General features: G+C 45.3%; 1 protein-coding gene across 1 annotated transcript in view; it reads left to right on the top strand.

Annotated features, from left to right (window-relative positions):
• The window catches only part of tek (TEK tyrosine kinase, endothelial), a 34819-nt gene extending 21485 nt beyond the window's left edge, over positions 1 to 13334 (top strand). The window contains exons 6-23 of the mRNA XM_039661581.2: positions 1791 to 1928; positions 2567 to 2689; positions 2789 to 2934; positions 3028 to 3172; positions 3847 to 4005; positions 8155 to 8289; positions 8406 to 8681; positions 9043 to 9354; positions 10379 to 10539; positions 10696 to 10906; positions 10993 to 11103; positions 11186 to 11376; positions 11906 to 12019; positions 12093 to 12163; positions 12278 to 12318; positions 12728 to 12824; positions 12901 to 13000; positions 13088 to 13334. Coding sequence (XP_039517515.2) covers positions 1791 to 1928; positions 2567 to 2689; positions 2789 to 2934; positions 3028 to 3172; positions 3847 to 4005; positions 8155 to 8289; positions 8406 to 8681; positions 9043 to 9354; positions 10379 to 10539; positions 10696 to 10906; positions 10993 to 11103; positions 11186 to 11376; positions 11906 to 12019; positions 12093 to 12163; positions 12278 to 12318; positions 12728 to 12824; positions 12901 to 13000; positions 13088 to 13162 — 2606 coding nt within the window. The 3' untranslated portion in view covers positions 13163 to 13334. The remainder of the gene's footprint in view (positions 1 to 1790; positions 1929 to 2566; positions 2690 to 2788; positions 2935 to 3027; positions 3173 to 3846; positions 4006 to 8154; positions 8290 to 8405; positions 8682 to 9042; positions 9355 to 10378; positions 10540 to 10695; positions 10907 to 10992; positions 11104 to 11185; positions 11377 to 11905; positions 12020 to 12092; positions 12164 to 12277; positions 12319 to 12727; positions 12825 to 12900; positions 13001 to 13087) is intronic.
• The last annotated feature ends 3307 nt before the right edge of the window (positions 13335 to 16641 follow it).

The raw sequence follows: 16641 nt of genomic DNA on the forward strand, positions 1-16641 counted from the left end.
TGTGGCGAGGGCCGCTTTGGCCCCAGCTGTAAGGAGTGTTGTGTGTTCTCTCATGTGTGTGTGTGTGTGTGTGTGTTCTCGTGTCAGTGTGTGGCGAGGGCCGCTTTGGCCCCAGCTGTAAGGAGTGTTGTGTGTTCTCTCATGTGTGTGTGTGTGTGTGTGTGTTCTCGTGTCAGTGTGTGGCGAGGGCCGCTTTGGCCCCAGCTGTAAGGAGTGTTGTGTGTTCTCTCATGTGTGTGTGTGTGTGTGTGTTTTCTCGTGTCAGTGTGTGGCGAGGGCCGCTTTGGCCCCAGCTGTAAGGAGTGTTGTGTGTTCTCTCATGTGTGTGTGTGTGTGTGTTCTCGTGTCAGTGTGTGGCGAGGGCCGCTTTGGCCCCAGCTGTAAGGAGTGTTGTGTGTTCTCTCATGTGTGTGTGTGTGTGTGTGTGTGTTCTCGTGTCAGTGTGTGGCGAGGGCCGCTTTGGCCCCAGCTGTAAGGAGTGTTGTGTGTTCTCTCATGTGTGTGTGTGTGTGTGTGTGTTCTCGTGTCAGTGTGTGGCGAGGGCCGCTTTGGCCCCAGCTGTAAGGAGTGTTGTGTGTTCTCTCATGTGTGTGTGTGTGTGTGTGTGTGTTCTCGTGTCAGTGTGTGGCGAGGGCCGCTTTGGCCCCAGCTGTAAGGAGTGTTGTGTGTTCTCTCATGTGTGTGTGTGTGTGTGTGTGTTCTCGTGTCAGTGTGTGGCGAGGGCCGCTTTGGCCCCAGCTGTAAGGAGTGTTGTGTGTTCTCTCATGTGTGTGTGTGTGTGTGTGTGTGTTCTCGTGTCAGTGTGTGGCGAGGGCCGCTTTGGCCCCAGCTGTAAGGAGTGTTGTGTGTTCTCTCATGTGTGTGTGTGTGTGTGTGTGTTCTCGTGTCAGTGTGTGGCGAGGGCCGCTTTGGCCCCAGCTGTAAGGAGTGTTGTGTGTTCTCTCATGTGTGTGTGTGTGTGTGTGTGTTCTCGTGTCAGTGTGTGGCGAGGGCCGCTTTGGCCCCAGCTGTAAGGAGTGTTGTGTGTTCTCTCATGTGTGTGTGTGTGTGTGTGTGTGTTCTCGTGTCAGTGTGTGGCGAGGGCCGCTTTGGCCCCAGCTGTAAGGAGTGTTGTGTGTTCTCTCATGTGTGTGTGTGTGTGTGTGTGTTCTCGTGTCAGTGTGTGGCGAGGGCCGCTTTGGCCCCAGCTGTAAGGAGTGTTGTGTGTTCTCTCATGTGTGTGTGTGTGTGTGTGTGTGTTCTCGTGTCAGTGTGTGGCGAGGGCCGCTTTGGCCCCAGCTGTAAGGAGTGTTGTGTGTTCTCTCATGTGTGTGTGTGTGTGTGTGTGTGTTCTCGTGTCAGTGTGTGGCGAGGGCCGCTTTGGCCCCAGCTGTAAGGAGTGTTGTGTGTTCTCTCATGTGTGTGTGTGTGTGTGTGTGTTCTCGTGTCAGTGTGTGGCGAGGGCCGCTTTGGCCCCAGCTGTAAGGAGTGTTGTGTGTTCTCTCATGTGTGTGTGTGTGTGTGTGTGTGTTCTCGTGTCAGTGTGTGGCGAGGGCCGCTTTGGCCCCAGCTGTAAGGAGTGTTGTGTGTTCTCTCATGTGTGTGTGTGTGTGTGTGTGTGTTCTCGTGTCAGTGTGTGGCGAGGGCCGCTTTGGCCCCAGCTGTAAGGAGTGTTGTGTGTTCTCTCATGTGTGTGTGTGTGTGTGTGTGTTCTCGTGTCAGTGTGTGGCGAGGGCCGCTTTGGCCCCAGCTGTAAGGAGTGTTGTGTGTTCTCTCATGTGTGTGTGTGTGTGTGTGTGTTCTCGTGTCAGTGTGTGGCGAGGGCCGCTTTGGCCCCAGCTGTAAGGAGCGTTGTGAAGACGGCCTCTGCCGATCGCTGGTCTTCTGTCTCCGGGACCCGTACGGCTGCTCCTGCGCGTCTGGATGGAAGGGCCTGAACTGCAGCGAGGGTGAGTTGAACACACACCAGATGTGCTCTACATTCGTTATGTAGTTGTGTTTAATATCCCTCAGTTTACTGGCTAATGGTGTTAAAACTGCAGTCGGCAAGTCTGGCAGATTGAGGGGATTTAGCCAAAATTTGTTTGTAACTCTCATGCTCCTCCCCCACTGCCACAAGCCCCTCCCATCAAGTTTGTGCTCGTCAGTGTGTGTGTGTGTGTGTGTGTGTGTGTCTGTGGCATGTGTACGAACTGTGATTGACGGTCAGATCTCACACAGCCCTGTGCTGATTGGACCAGATGAACTGGTGGTGTTTTGCCAAAGGCTCAAGCGGTAGAAGGAGGTAGAAGCAGTTTCTATGAATATGATCAAAACATCTTGCTGACTGCAGCTTTAATAATCGTAGTACTGTGAACTAGTTTTGTTGAAGATATTTTGAAGTGAAATGCTATGTGCAATGAAAAGAAACACAGTACAAATATATATATATATATATATATATATATATATATGTTCTTTTTTAATTTTAACAAAATAAAATGTCAATTGTATTTTATTACAACCCTAATCTGTTAAGAAGTAATATTTCTGTATTATTATGATGACTGAAATATATGTCAGATGAGGACACGTCTTCTGATTTCAGCCTGTCCGTCTGGTTATTACGGCGCCGACTGTAAACAGAAATGTGTGTGTGAACGGGGTGAATGCAATCGCTTCAGAGGGTGTGTGTGTCCTGGCATGCACGGATATCGCTGTGAGACACGAGGTGAAAATCATTTTAATTCAAAGCGAGCGAAACTGTCCAGTCTTTCTGGGAGATTTCCGGGCTCAATCCATGTCTGCATGTGGTTTCTTGGACACTAAGACAGGAGACCTGTGATCGTGAGCAGTCTGAGAGACATGGAGATCAACTCAGGCGCCTCTAACACCATCAACTGCTCCGCGTCAGGCCAGCCCGCTCCGTTACACGGGGAAATAACCCTCGTCAAACCCGACAGATCCAGGCTCGATGTGAGTTCGCAGTGACATCATCATTACTCTGTTCCAGCACGAGTTTATCTCCTCTAATCTCTGAGAAATCTCATAGTCACTTGTTTTTCTCAGGCAGTGGACACACAGACAGAAAATGATCAGACAACGTCCACATTCAGGCTGGAGGAAACCCCTTTATCTGCTGCTGGCCGCTGGTTGTGTCAGGTGAAAACCAAAAGCTTTCAGGAGGAGAAGGACTTTATAGTGAATGTCAAAGGTGATATTCTTCAACCTTCTCCATTTCTTTCCCAGCAATTATAACATAAGTGTTTCAAACGCAAAAATGTTGCATGGCTTTGAAGTTAGCAATGTCCATTATTAATAGTAATTATTTAATGTTGCAGGCATAAAAGTAAATAACAATCAGTAGTCAAAACCGTCTCCCCAAGATTGAAATCAGTGTTTTCCTAAGTCTTCTCTTCATGCGAATACTGTAAAACACAAATGCTCTGACGTTCATGTAAATCTGTTCCTGCTCCGGTTCCACCGCGTCTGAGATGCTGTTAACACACACACACACACACACACACAGTCACATCGAGCATTAGCTGCATAATGTGCGAATACAATATTTTCAAGGCATTTAGACTGATTGTGATTAAAATAATGTTTTCCGTCTCTGTCCCATAATGTCTTTGTAAACACACTTTGTCATGGTAAATGTGACTTCTGGGTCCTTCGTTAAGTTGGGATGGCTTAGCTGTCAGTGCCTATGTTGATCCTGACTGGATCTGATAACTAGTGACCTCTAATGTAGAATGTTTTTGCAGTCTAAAGCAGGAGATCACTGGCATAAAACAAGCACATTTTAAGAGAGAAGAGAATTTATTTATTTTCCAGAACAAGCCATCTAACAGGCCGTTTCTTATATAAGGTCTTGTCTTGTGTCAGTTCCCCCGCAGGCTCAGAATCGGCCCGTCCTGAACGACAGCGGTCCACATCACCTGATTCTGCAGGTCGACAAAGATCCCTTCACGGGAGACGGGCCAGTCACCTCGGTCAAGGTCGTCTACCGGCGGGCCGGCGCATCCACATGGAGAAGCGTTGAGGGTAACGGGGCGTAATGTTCTCAGAGTTTCGCAATGTGTGTATTTGTGTGGTCTGCTTCTGCGTAAAACAGCTGGAACATTTCACATCCGAGGTTATAGACCATTTCACAAGATGTAAACAACACTGGTCCAGAAGCACTTCCTGTTTCAGTTTTTTAACACTACATAAAAGCTGGGATAAAATACAACCAACAGAACATTTAAAACTGAATCAAAAAGTTAAACAAACATTTTTAAGATGTTTTCTTTGCATGTGAAATAAAGAAAACAGTTACAAACTGAAACAGGAAGTGCTTCTGGACCAGTGTTGTTTACATCTTGTGAAATGGTCTATAGGGGACTGTGTTGCTCTTGGCAAACTGTCTAGTGTTATAAATATTTCCATTGTGCAATAGATTACAAAAAGATGATGCAAATCTGATGAGCTGAACATTTTTCTGATGGTTGTCATATACCGAACTTAATCAGAAGAATGAGGGTGAAGTCATTGCTCCGGAAAGACCCTTTCATTTCAGACTGGAGGAAAAGGCCAGAATCACTGACGGCATCTGATGTTTGTGTTTCACGATGTGTAGGATTTCCCCTTATTAGCTAAATGTGTTTATTGGTGCTGGCTGTCACGGCCGGCTCGCAAGCCGTGACAACGAAGGAGACAACACGTTGGATACTTGCTCAAAAGAATAACATTTATTAAAGTAAGAATAATTAAATAAAACAAGGACAAAACGGAAAACAACAATAAAGACTTCAAAACGCAAATGGCATGAGGATGGAAGAGCACGCCCCGTCACAGCTGAAAGGAACTGCTTTTAACTGCCGGCATCAGCTCCAACACAGGTGCAACTCCTCAGTCAATGACGTCACTCACTCCAATTCCCTCCTGTAAACCAAACAGAAAGAACACACACAACACCCAAATATAACCCATACTGGGTTCATAACACCCTCCCCCTTAGAAAAGGGTTTACCTTTAAAAAACCCAACCTAAACCCTTCACCCGATACTCCGCACATTACTGTATAACACCAACTTCATCTTACCCCCAATTGTCCTCAGCAACCACGAACCTTTGTAGAAGCAATTTAAGAGAGTAAAAGGAAAGCAAGACAAAGCCTTGTTCATAAACAGTTAGAAAGAGTGAGGAACTCTAGACAATGCGTCTGCCACCACATTGTCAGTACCTTTGATGTGTCGAATTTCAAGGGCGTAGGACTGCAGGAAGAGGCACCAACGAGTCAAACGCTGATTTGGGCACCGCAAAGAGTGTAAATAAGTAAGTGGGTTGTGGTCAGTATACACGACCAAAGAATCTGACACGGATCCCACATACACTTCGAAATGATGCAGGGCCCAAATCAGCGCTAAGGCCTCTTTCTCAATTACTGAATAATTCAACTGATAAGAGGAAAACTTCTTCGAAAAATAACTCACAGAACGGGGAATCCCCTCATCGTCAGCTTGTAACAGTACAGCTCCCGCCCCTACGTTGCTAGCATCCACACACAACCTAAAAGGGCGATCAAATTTAGGAGCCGCTAACACAGGAGCAGAGGTAAGCAATGATTTAGCTGACTCAAAAGCTTCCTGACAGACCGAAGTCCAGATAAAATCAGCTTTGGCCTTCAGCAAATCAGTGAGTGGGGCTACCACCGTGGAAAAATTCCTACAAAATCCCCGGTAGTAACCCACTAACCCCAAAAAACGCATCAATTCCTTTTTGGTGGAAGGAGAAGGAAAAAGATCAATGGCCTCAACCTTGGCCCGAACTGGACGAACACAACCCTGTCCAACGACCTTACCCAAATAAGTCACAGTAGCCTTGGCAAACTCACATTTGGCTAAATTGACGGTCAAACCAGCCTCAACAAAACGGGAGAACAGATGTGCTATATGACTCATGTGCTGCTCCCATGAATCACTAAAAACCACCACATCATCTAAATAAACCGCGACTCCCTCCAATCCAGAAACGACCCTATTCATAAGTCGCTGAAACGTTGCAGGCGCATTTCTGAGACCAAAACTCATAACATTATAAGAAAATAGCCCCTCAGATGTAATAAAGGAAGAGATCTCCTGAGCCCTTGGGGTCAACGGAACCTGCCAATAACCCTTGAGCAGATCGAACTTACTCACAAATTTTGCTGCCCCAACCCGATCAACACAATCCTCAAGACGAGGAAGTGGAAAGGAGTCTGGTTTCGTCACTTTATTTACCTTCCTATAATCGGTACAAAACCGGTAAGTTCCATCAGATTTACTTACAAGCAAGCAGGGGGATGCCCAGCTGGAAAATGATGGCCGTGCAATTTCATGATCCAGCATATATTGAACTTCAGCGGCCAGATGTAAGAATTTATTTGGGGACACACGATAAAAATGCTGGCGAATGGGCACAGCATCCCCAACATCTATATCGTGCACTGCCCAATGTGTACATGAAGGTACATCACCAAATAGAGAGTCGTGATGATTAATAAGAGCAATCAAGTCGGTACATTCACTCTCTGTTAAATGGATCAACATTTTATGCAAATTTTTCAGAGTCTCCGAATTTTTAAGATGTCCCAACAACACCGTATCCTCAGGAAAAGAAACCCCATCATCAACTTCTCCCTCCAAAGGAACAGGTGAAGTACTCTCAACTACCAGTGCAGGTTTCACATCTGCTCTGGTCTCTAATGCTTTAGGAGAACGACAATAATAGGGCTTCAGCAAATTAATGTGACACAATTGTTTTGACTTCCTTCTCTCCGGGGTGGCAATAAGATAGTTTAAGTCCGTAATTTGTTTCACCACTACGTACGGACCAGTAAACCGAGCTTGAAATAGTGAGCCCTCCACAGGTAACAGAGCCAGCACTTGATCACCAGGCATAAATTGTCGTTTCTCAGTTCGCCGATCGTAAAGTGTCTTCATACGTCCCTGCGAGGAACACAATTGTTCTCTTGCCATCCTACCCGCTTCATACAATCTCCGCTTAAAGTCACTTACGTAACTTAACAAATTCTGAGGCGGTGTACCTTCAGTCCAGTTATCGCGGAGCACAGCTAACGGTCCCCGAACGGTGTGTCCAAACACCAAATCATTGGGACTAAAACGAGTACTTTCCTGGCTCACCTCACGTGCTGACAACATCAACCACGGCAATCCCTGCTCCCAATCACCCCCCAGTTCTGTACAATAAGCACGCAGCAGGGACTTCAGCGTCTGATGGAACCGTTCCAATGCCCCTTGACTTTGAGCATGATAAGCACTAGATTTATTGTGCTTAATATGCAACAGTCTCAAAACCTGCGAAAACAAATGAGACGTAAAATTAGAACCTCGATCACTTTGCACAATCTTTGGGATGCCAAAGATAGAAATGAATTGAGTCAAGGCCTTCACAACCGATTTGGCAGTGATCGTACGGAGGGGATAGGCCGCAGGGTACCGAGTCGATGCACACATCACAGTGAGCAAATAAATGCTACCTGATTTTGATCTAGGCAGTGGGCCTACACAGTCAATAATCAAGTGCTCAAAAGGATAACATTTATTAAAGTAAGAATAATTAAATAAAACAAGGACAAAACGGAAAACAACAATAAAGACTTCAAAACGCAAATGGCATGAGGATGGAAGAGCACGCCCCGTCACAGCTGAAAGGAACTGCTTTTAACTGCCGGCATCAGCTCCAACACAGGTGCAACTCCTCAGTCAATGACGTCACTCACTCCAATTCCCTCCTGTAAACCAAACAGAAAGAACACACACAACACCCAAATATAACCCATACTGGGTTCATAACACTGGCACAAACAGTGCAACTAGTGTTTCATAAGTCTGTCATTTCCAAAGGTGAAAAGAATGCAAATAGAAGGGACTGGGAAAATAATATTTGCAGATATGTATTGATAATATAAATACAGTATACAATGTTTGTGTGTGTGTGTGTGAGACACACAGAGTGATACTACCAAAAGAAGAAAACAAAACTCCACAAAGATCATTGGGAAGAGTGTTGTGTGGTTCTGAAGAAGAAAAGAATCATGGACTCATTACTCTTGATACCCAATTTGTGAAAGTCTGTGAATCTGTTGCTGGATGTTTGAGTCGATACGAGATACGAATTAAAAAGAGACTCGTGTGGCTGTGTGTTGAACAGCGGGCGGCTCTCTGGTAAAGCTGGATCATCTTTCTCCCATGACGGACTACACTACAGCGGTGCAGCTCAGTCGCCGCGGACCGGGAGGAGCCGGCCAGCACGGGCCCGAAGCCACCTTCTCCACTCAGGTGCTCGGTAAGAACTCTTCCTCAACCCTAACCCCAAGAACTACGCCTAACCCTACTAATGCTCAACCACATCTAACATTCACGAAATGATGAGATATTAAAGTGTGTGTGTTCTGTCCTCAGAGCCACTCACGGGTGTGAAATTGACACCTGTCAATCAGACCTCGCTGGTCCTGTCGTGGGACGCGGCTCCTGCCGACGACACCTGGGGTTACAAGGTCACGTGTCAGCAGGTCGGAGCTTCAGAAACCGTGAGGAAGTTCCAGCTGGTGTCGAACTCCTCCAGTCTCCATCTGAGCGAGCTGAAACCCAGACACAAATACCAGTGCAGTGTGACGACGACCAGCAGCGGCACGGATCGGCCCAGTCCCACCGCCAGCGCCTGGACGCTCAGCGACCGTAAGCATGATGTTATATCACCTCATGTATATGGATTCCTTTTGTGACGGTTATAGAAGATTACCTGGATATTTTCTTAAACTTGTACATCTATGTCTCCTCTGAAAGCTCTCTTGATATCTCTCATCCACCTGGGTCTCGCCAAATGATTTCTACAGTTCTGTTCACATTACACACCGTTTGAGAGAGACTTCACAGAAACTCATGAAGTTGACGCCTCATTGTGTTAGAGTTGTGCGATAGGATATTTTACACTTACAGGCGATCAAACAATGAAGCAAACATAGCACTGCGTGTATGTGCACAAGTACTGGTGGCGAGTTGGTGGGTGTAATTCATTGGTTATGCGTTGATCCTTCAGAGCGTCCTCCTCCTCCTGCCAACATCTCCACCTATGACATCAGTGACAGCTCAGCCATCATCACCTGGTGTGTGCCCGAGGGTCACTCCGTCTCCAGAGTCGTCATCCGCTACCAGCAGACGGGGCAGGAGGACTACAGCCAGCAGGTGGAGCTCGGCGTGCAGCCGGACCAGACCAGCATGAGCTTCCAGCTCCGGGGCCTGAGGGCCGACAGCACGTACCAGCTGCAGCTCTGGACCCTCAACAACATAGAAGAGAGTGCAGAACGGCCAGAGGTCACCCTCCAGACGCTGACCTCGCAGGAGAGCAGACGTGAGTCTGAGATCCAACCTGTCTTCATCTCTAAAAGCTTCCACTACTGGAGTCAGAATCTGGTTTTCAAGTGAAGCAGTGTATTTCTGTGTGAAAATATTCTGGAAACTCCCAACTGTCTCTTACGCTGTACACAGGGGAGGGTTTACCATTTTGGGGGCCCTAAGCAAAGTTAGGACGGTACGTTCCGCTCAAAGGTACAGTTTTGGGTTCATCAGAAGTTATACATTCATTTAGATATCAAACACACTGTCTTTCTGCTGAAAAACATTGTGAACAAAAATCAGCAGCCTAAAGAACAGTTACACAACGAACTTGGCCATGTTTGTGGCACAAATATCAGCAAAAATGACTTAATATAAATTTCAAACATTGATAAAGACAAGTAAACAGTCAGTAATATATTAAGAAATTAGAAAAACCATTAAAAACTTTTTTTATTAAAGTTACAAAAGTTATTTAGTCAAGATCAAATATCTATATGAGGATATTTTGACATCATTTTTTGTTTATTTGTCTGTTCAACTTAATTGAATTTGTGCACTAGGCCTAGATGAATCAATAACTGGAAGAGAAATGTTCAATTCTTAACAAGTATCCGATTCCTGACCTTAAAGGGATAGTTCACTTTGAAATTAATGTTTGATATGTTTTATCTTACCTCAAGGGCATCCAAGATGTAGGTGTCTTTGTTTCCACAGTATTTTCAATTTTGACATTTTTCAGTCAAACCGTTGTTGTCTATCAGTCATATAATGGCGGTTTAGGGGGTCCACGTCAAAGAGCAGCACAGAGAAGTCCAAATTAAACATGATTTAATGACTCGTTAATGTAAGTACACGTTGACGGCCTAAGACACGAAACGAGCGGTTTGTGTGAGAAAACCAACAGTATTTATATCGTTTACCTCGTGTAACCACAGCCTCCATACTACATTGTTTAACACTTGACAGGTAACGTTCTGCAATATAGAATGTGATTTACAGCTGCATTCTAGACAGTATTCCTATCTGTTGTGTTTCAGAGCTTCTCGGACTCACGGCTCATGGAAACATGCTCTTCTACGCCATACTGGGCTCCGCGGGCATGACGTGCATCACCATCCTGCTGGCCTTCTGCATCGTATTGCAGCTGAAGAAAGCCACCTTCCAGAGACGCATGGTGCAGGCCTTTCACAACATAGTGGTGAGATGCGATCACAACTGAATTGACCTGAATTCAGTCACAGCTTACTCTGTATAGCAGGGGTTCCAGTGATCCTGAAGACCTTCGTTAGCTGCTTCAGGTCTGCTGGACCGGACCTACAGAGTCTGTAAACATCTGTCCTTCCCGTGCGCACAGAGAGAGGAGCCCGTGGTCCAGTTCAGCTCCGTGCCTCTAAACATGCCGAAGAAAGTTCACAACTCCAGCCAGTCTGTGGCCTATCCAGCCCTGGATTGGAGTGACATAAAGTTCCAGGACGTGATCGGAGAGGGAAACTTTGGACAGGTGTTGAAAGCTCGCATTAAGAAAGACGGGCTGAGGATGGATGCGGCCATCAAGAGAATGAAAGGCAAGAGGAATTCGTCATTAGAGTCATTCTGTGTGCTAGCGATTGCAGGTTTTCTCATGACGTCTTCTTCTCTGTCTGCTCAATAGAATATGCGTCTAAGGACGACCACAGGGACTTTGCGGGTGAACTGGAGGTCTTGTGTAAGCTGGGTCACCATCCGAACATCATTAACCTCCTGGGAGCGTGTGAACACAGAGGTGTGTGGCTCAAACGCATCATCTTCTTGATGGGGCATTACTGCATAGCAGAGCTCGTTTGCACTGTTTGCTTGTGCTGCAGGTTACCTGTATCTGGCCATTGAATACGCTCCTCACGGAAACCTGCTGGACTTCCTGCGTAAGAGCCGCGTATTAGAGACGGACCCGGCCTTCGCCATCGCTAACAGCACCGCCTCCACGCTCTCCTCGCAGCAGCTCCTGCACTTCGCTGCAGACGTGGCACGAGGCATGGACTACCTGAGCCAGAAACAGGTGATCGCAGGAAACACTCTTCACTCCCAGTCATCTTCATTTATAGAGCGCTTTTACGGTAATAAAGGATTGTTCCTTTACAGTGATAATAGGAAATGAAAGTAACAGAGATTGTTTTGGTTCTACAGCAGATCTAGAATAGAGTTATTGTCCAGCTAAAGTCAGTTGTGATTGATTCACTTCCGCCGCAACGATCATTAGTGATTAACTTAGGGGGCGCTAACACAACACCATTATAACAGAAAACTCTTCAGTTCTGTCTACGCAGACTTCAGAAACGCGAGCCTGTGAGAACGCTGATGGCGCGCACCTGCGCATTGACAGTTCATTCTCTGGGGATGCGTGTTTGAATATTTGTGCGCAGTGTTATCTGTTAGCACTGTAAAGCTGCATCTGTATAGTAAAAAGCGCATATCAATGTAGGTGACTTGACTATGTGCATTTATTTGGTCAGTCACATTACCTTGCTGGTTCCAAGTTGGCACCACTGCATATTTAATGAACATTTCTGAGTATTTTTCATTTGCAGTTTATTCACAGAGATCTAGCAGCCAGAAACATCCTGGTTGGAGAAAACTTTATGGCAAAGATCGCTGATTTCGGCCTGTCCAGAGGTCAGGAGGTTTACGTGAAGAAGACGATGGTAAAGATCTGAAGGCCGCTGCTCTTGTCATGCATAAATGAACGTCTGATTTAACGTGTGTGTTTCTCCACAGGGCCGTCTGCCGGTGAGATGGATGGCCATCGAATCTCTCAACTACAGTGTTTACACCTCCAACAGTGACGTGTAAGAGTCTTCGTGTTGTGTGGCATGTGTCTGCGCTGAGAGTAACGTGTGTTTTGTCTGCACTGTGTGTTTTGTCAGTGCTTTGTAAGAGTAACATGTGTTTTGTCTGCGCAGGTGGTCGTACGGCGTGCTGCTCTGGGAGGTGGTCAGCTTAGGTCTGTGTTCACTGTATATTCTTCAATATTCTCAATATTTCTGTAGGTGCATCCCAATTCATGTGCTCATGCACTGGTTAGCATAAATAGTGAAACTACTACATCGCTACACAGCGCATACGCACTGCACACGGAGCATGTGTGAGACAAGCGTGAGTAATGAGAAAGTTCAAAAACCTGCATGATGAATCAAGTTAATTGGACACTTCATGCACTCACTGATCGCAGGTTTAATTCAACCTAGCGTATGAAGACATGCTATCCGAATGATCCTGAATGACTAAATAACCATATAAAACTCATACACTAGATGGTATAGAGAACATTTAGTGCATAATTTGGGACACACCTGCAGTATTGGAGGTCGGTTGCGTGTCTAAGTTGTGATTGGTTGGCTCTTGATTGGCAGGAGGGACACCGTACTGCGGTCTGACGTGCGCTGAGCTGTACGAGAAACTCCCGCTGGGCTTCCGGCTGGAGAAGCCGCTCAACTGCGATGATGAGGTGTAAGTGTGGAGCGCCCGTCAGCCACACATTGGCCAGAGCAAGTGGAATGAACACTTTCTCTGTCTCGCTCGACAGGTACGAGCTAATGAAACAGTGCTGGAAGGAGAAGCCGTACGAGAGACCGTCATTCGCTCAGATCCTGATGTCTCTCGGTCGTATGCTGGAGGAGCGGAAGGTATCATGGGGGTTATTACTCTTCCGGTTCTGATCAAGAGCATCATTACATGTTGTTTTGCTGATGACCTTCTCTCATTCTGTCCAGACGTACGTCAACACGACGCTCTATGAGAAGTTCACTTACGCCGGCATTGACTGTTCTGCGGAGGAGGCTGGCTGATCTCAGAGCTTCATTACGCTTAATATCATCCTCCAATTCACAGACTAGAGGTTTACACACACTGTGTGTATCATATTTCTGTTTGTTGTGAAGTGAGATGTTGACTGCAGATGCTGACCGATGTGTAACATTTGTATATTTCATTGTTTTTAATAAAACCCCTGTTGTTAGATACGGCGAGCCCTTCTGTTTCTGAATGTACGTACTGAAGACTTCAATCCGGCAGCTTTAAGCCCAATAACCCTCTGGAAAAACTTCTATTTTTCTGACCAAAATAGGTAATGCATAACCACTTTTTAGCACATACGTAAAAGACAATCCAGGATTACAGATTCAGATCAATCAAACATGATTTCAGTCTGTAATTATGTGTACAGCTGCAGAAAGTGGTTGGATATCATTGTGTGTATTTTCTGACTGAAGACATGCCATACATATAGTGCAAAATAGTGGTTTTGTAAAATGCGTTTCACAATACAGATTGTTACGAAGCAACTCTGGAGAAAAGACATGTCTTAATGATAATAAATTACGTAATAAATTACATCCTATGCTGTCAATGTCAAATGTGAAACAATTAGTTGATGCGTTCATGAGCTCAAGACTAAATTACTGTAATGGTCTTATGGGTGTTTGCCCCCTACGCTTAATAAACAAACTACAGCGTTCAACACTGCATTTACTCCCTATTAAACAAAATTGCTAAATGGTTTAGCTTCCCAGTACTTGAGCAAGCGCTTAGTCCTTCATGTCTATTGCGATCTCGAAACTCCGGCCAGTTGATAATACCTAGAATATCTAAATCGACTGCATGCGGGAGATCCTTTTCCTATTTAGCACCAAAACTATGGAACAATCTTCCTTGCATTGTCCGGGAAGCAGACACACTCTTTCAGTTCAAATCTAGAATAAAAACATCTCTTTGGCCTAGCATACACATAACACACTATAGACTTCTATTATTCAATGTTAGGCTGCTTAGATTAGGCCAGCCGGAACCGAAGCACTTCCCATAAACCCCCCGAATGTCGGATGAAGGACCTGTGCCTGGACATGACGATAATGCAGTCCTGAAGGGCCACTAGTCTCTCCCCTCTCCTTCCCTTTACCTCTGTACAGATAAAACATTGTCAAAATAATTCCAGTTCACATGGCCAGGCGGAAGCAATAAATAAATCTGTATTATAATTTTTTATGGCCAGACAAGTAATTTGCAGAGGTCAATTTGAAAAGACAGACTACACGCCTGCGCACATATTCAAACACGCACACCTATAGACTAAACACGTAATAGACATGTGCATGGCGTTAGCGTTCTCACAGGTTTATGTTTTTGAAGTTTGCACAGAGATAACCATTTTTTTAAATTTCAATCCTTGCACCTTGGAACCTATTTCAAACCTATTTCAAAGTTTACGTTCTCGAAACACCAGGCACTGTTGTTGTGCGAATGAGCGGTCGCAGGGCGTTAAGGGTGTTCTGTAGAGCGGTGTCGTATTAGCAGCCGCTAAGTTAATAACTAATGATCTTTACAACGGAAGTGAATCAATCAAAACTAACATTTGCTGGAAAAAAACTTTATTCTAGAGCTGATTGTGGCGAGGGGGGTTCAGCGTAGTCTGTAGCTGGACGGAGCCGAGCGGTCTAGTGCAGCATGACGAACACCTGTCTCTGATCGCAGGAATTGGCGTGGGGACACCGCATAAAAAAGCAGGTTGGTGTGAGAGAGAGAGAGAGAGAGAGAGAGAGAGAGAGAGAGAGAGCCTGGGATCTCACGACACCCTACACAATTGAAGTGGAATGAGAAGTTGATACAGCGGAGAGAGTAATTTTTATTTAAAGTGGAAAGAGAGTTCTTTGAACATGAACTTTGAGTTTTATTGTGAAAACGCCCAGGTGCGTCACTGTATAACCTGAGCCTTGATAAACTAGTGTACGGGTCCCAGTATTCGCCGAGCCCGTCTTCTTCCATCACCCACCCGCACTAAACCATCATCATCATCATCATCACACTGATGTGAAGCCAAACAATCTCTGTAACTTTAATTTCCTATTTTCACTGTTAAGCTGCTTTGAAACAATCTATATTTTTAAAAGTGCTGTATAAATAAAGGTGACTTGACTTAATGATACACTGTCATCTGGGCCAAATGAACAGAGAATCTTACACTAAATCATCAAACTTCCTTCAGTGAAGCTTTTCAATCTGACAACTAACATCCAATCAATCTGCCAGCTAGAACAAATATAATTCACATGCAAGGTTTGCTTTTTACTGAATTAATGATAAAAACACATTTTACACTAGTTTTGATTAATCGTCTAAAAGGGAACGTTTGTATTTTTGCCATTTCAACACCTAAAATAGACGAACAAGCAACTTAGTTGTTTGGTAACTTAAAACAACTATTTCCTAGATGTTTTGTGATTTAATAACGATTATGAGCGCTGTTCAGTATGACACAGAATTGTCACTTGCTTTATTGTACAATACACAAAGGATGTTGTTTTACATGCCATTAGGTGATCTTCATCAGAGTCAGCTTCTCCTCACAGATGTGTTCAGTCCTCAGGCCTCAAGGCAGCGTCACACACGTGTCTCCCTCTGTCTCTTTCCGCGCCAGGATCACACACACCTCGTACACGCGGAAGGCGGCGAAGGCGGTGGCCAGCAGACACGCAGCGCCCAAGATGTACCACCAGTTGAAGAGGCCGAAGGAAACTCCTTTGCCGATGCAGTAGATGCCGAAACACACCAGCGCCAGCGCGGAGAAGAGCTGCACACACAGCGGCGGCCCAGAGGACGCGTGTTTCTCGCTCATGATGACAAGTGGTTGCTCACACTGAGAGGATGGAGAAAACAACGCCACTGAGAACTGAGAATGGCTGAGCAGTGAAATATATGCGAGTCTGCGTCATGACGAGAACATGAAGACCACAGAAGAGCGATGTGTGTTTGTCATGAGCTCTGAGAGCAGTGCCGATGGTTGGGTGTTATATACGCTTTAGCTTATCTTAGATTAAAGAAAGCAGAAAGAGATCTGCAGCTAATCCTGCTGGGAATTAAGATGCGCAGCGTTTCAGGAACACTCGTTTCAATTACACTGACTTACTGCTTTCATATAATTAAGGTAAGTGCTACTGATAAAGAGCTTATAGATCCTAAGTTAGTGTTTTTGAGGTCAACCAGGGATGTTTCAATGCAAAGACGGGCAGAAGATTTATAAAACAACTTCAACGTCAATCAAAAACACAATTTGCGGTCAAACATTTCTGCTAAATATGTGGAGCGACACAGTTCAATACAATCAAAAAATTCTTTATTACTTTAATTGTGGAATTCACAGGGTAAACAAGTTTCAATCAAACCTTGAAAATGGAACTCACAACATCAAGTAAACTTAATTTGTATCAGTAGATTAGTAACTTTGCTTGAACATGTAACGGAGGCCAGCTAGTAGGTGCTGTGCAAGTAAACC

Source organism: Pimephales promelas, chromosome 4 (genome assembly GCF_988280905.1).
Source record: "Pimephales promelas chromosome 4, fPimPro1.hap1.1, whole genome shotgun sequence".
NCBI classification, from domain to species: Eukaryota; Metazoa; Chordata; class Actinopteri; order Cypriniformes; family Leuciscidae; genus Pimephales; species Pimephales promelas.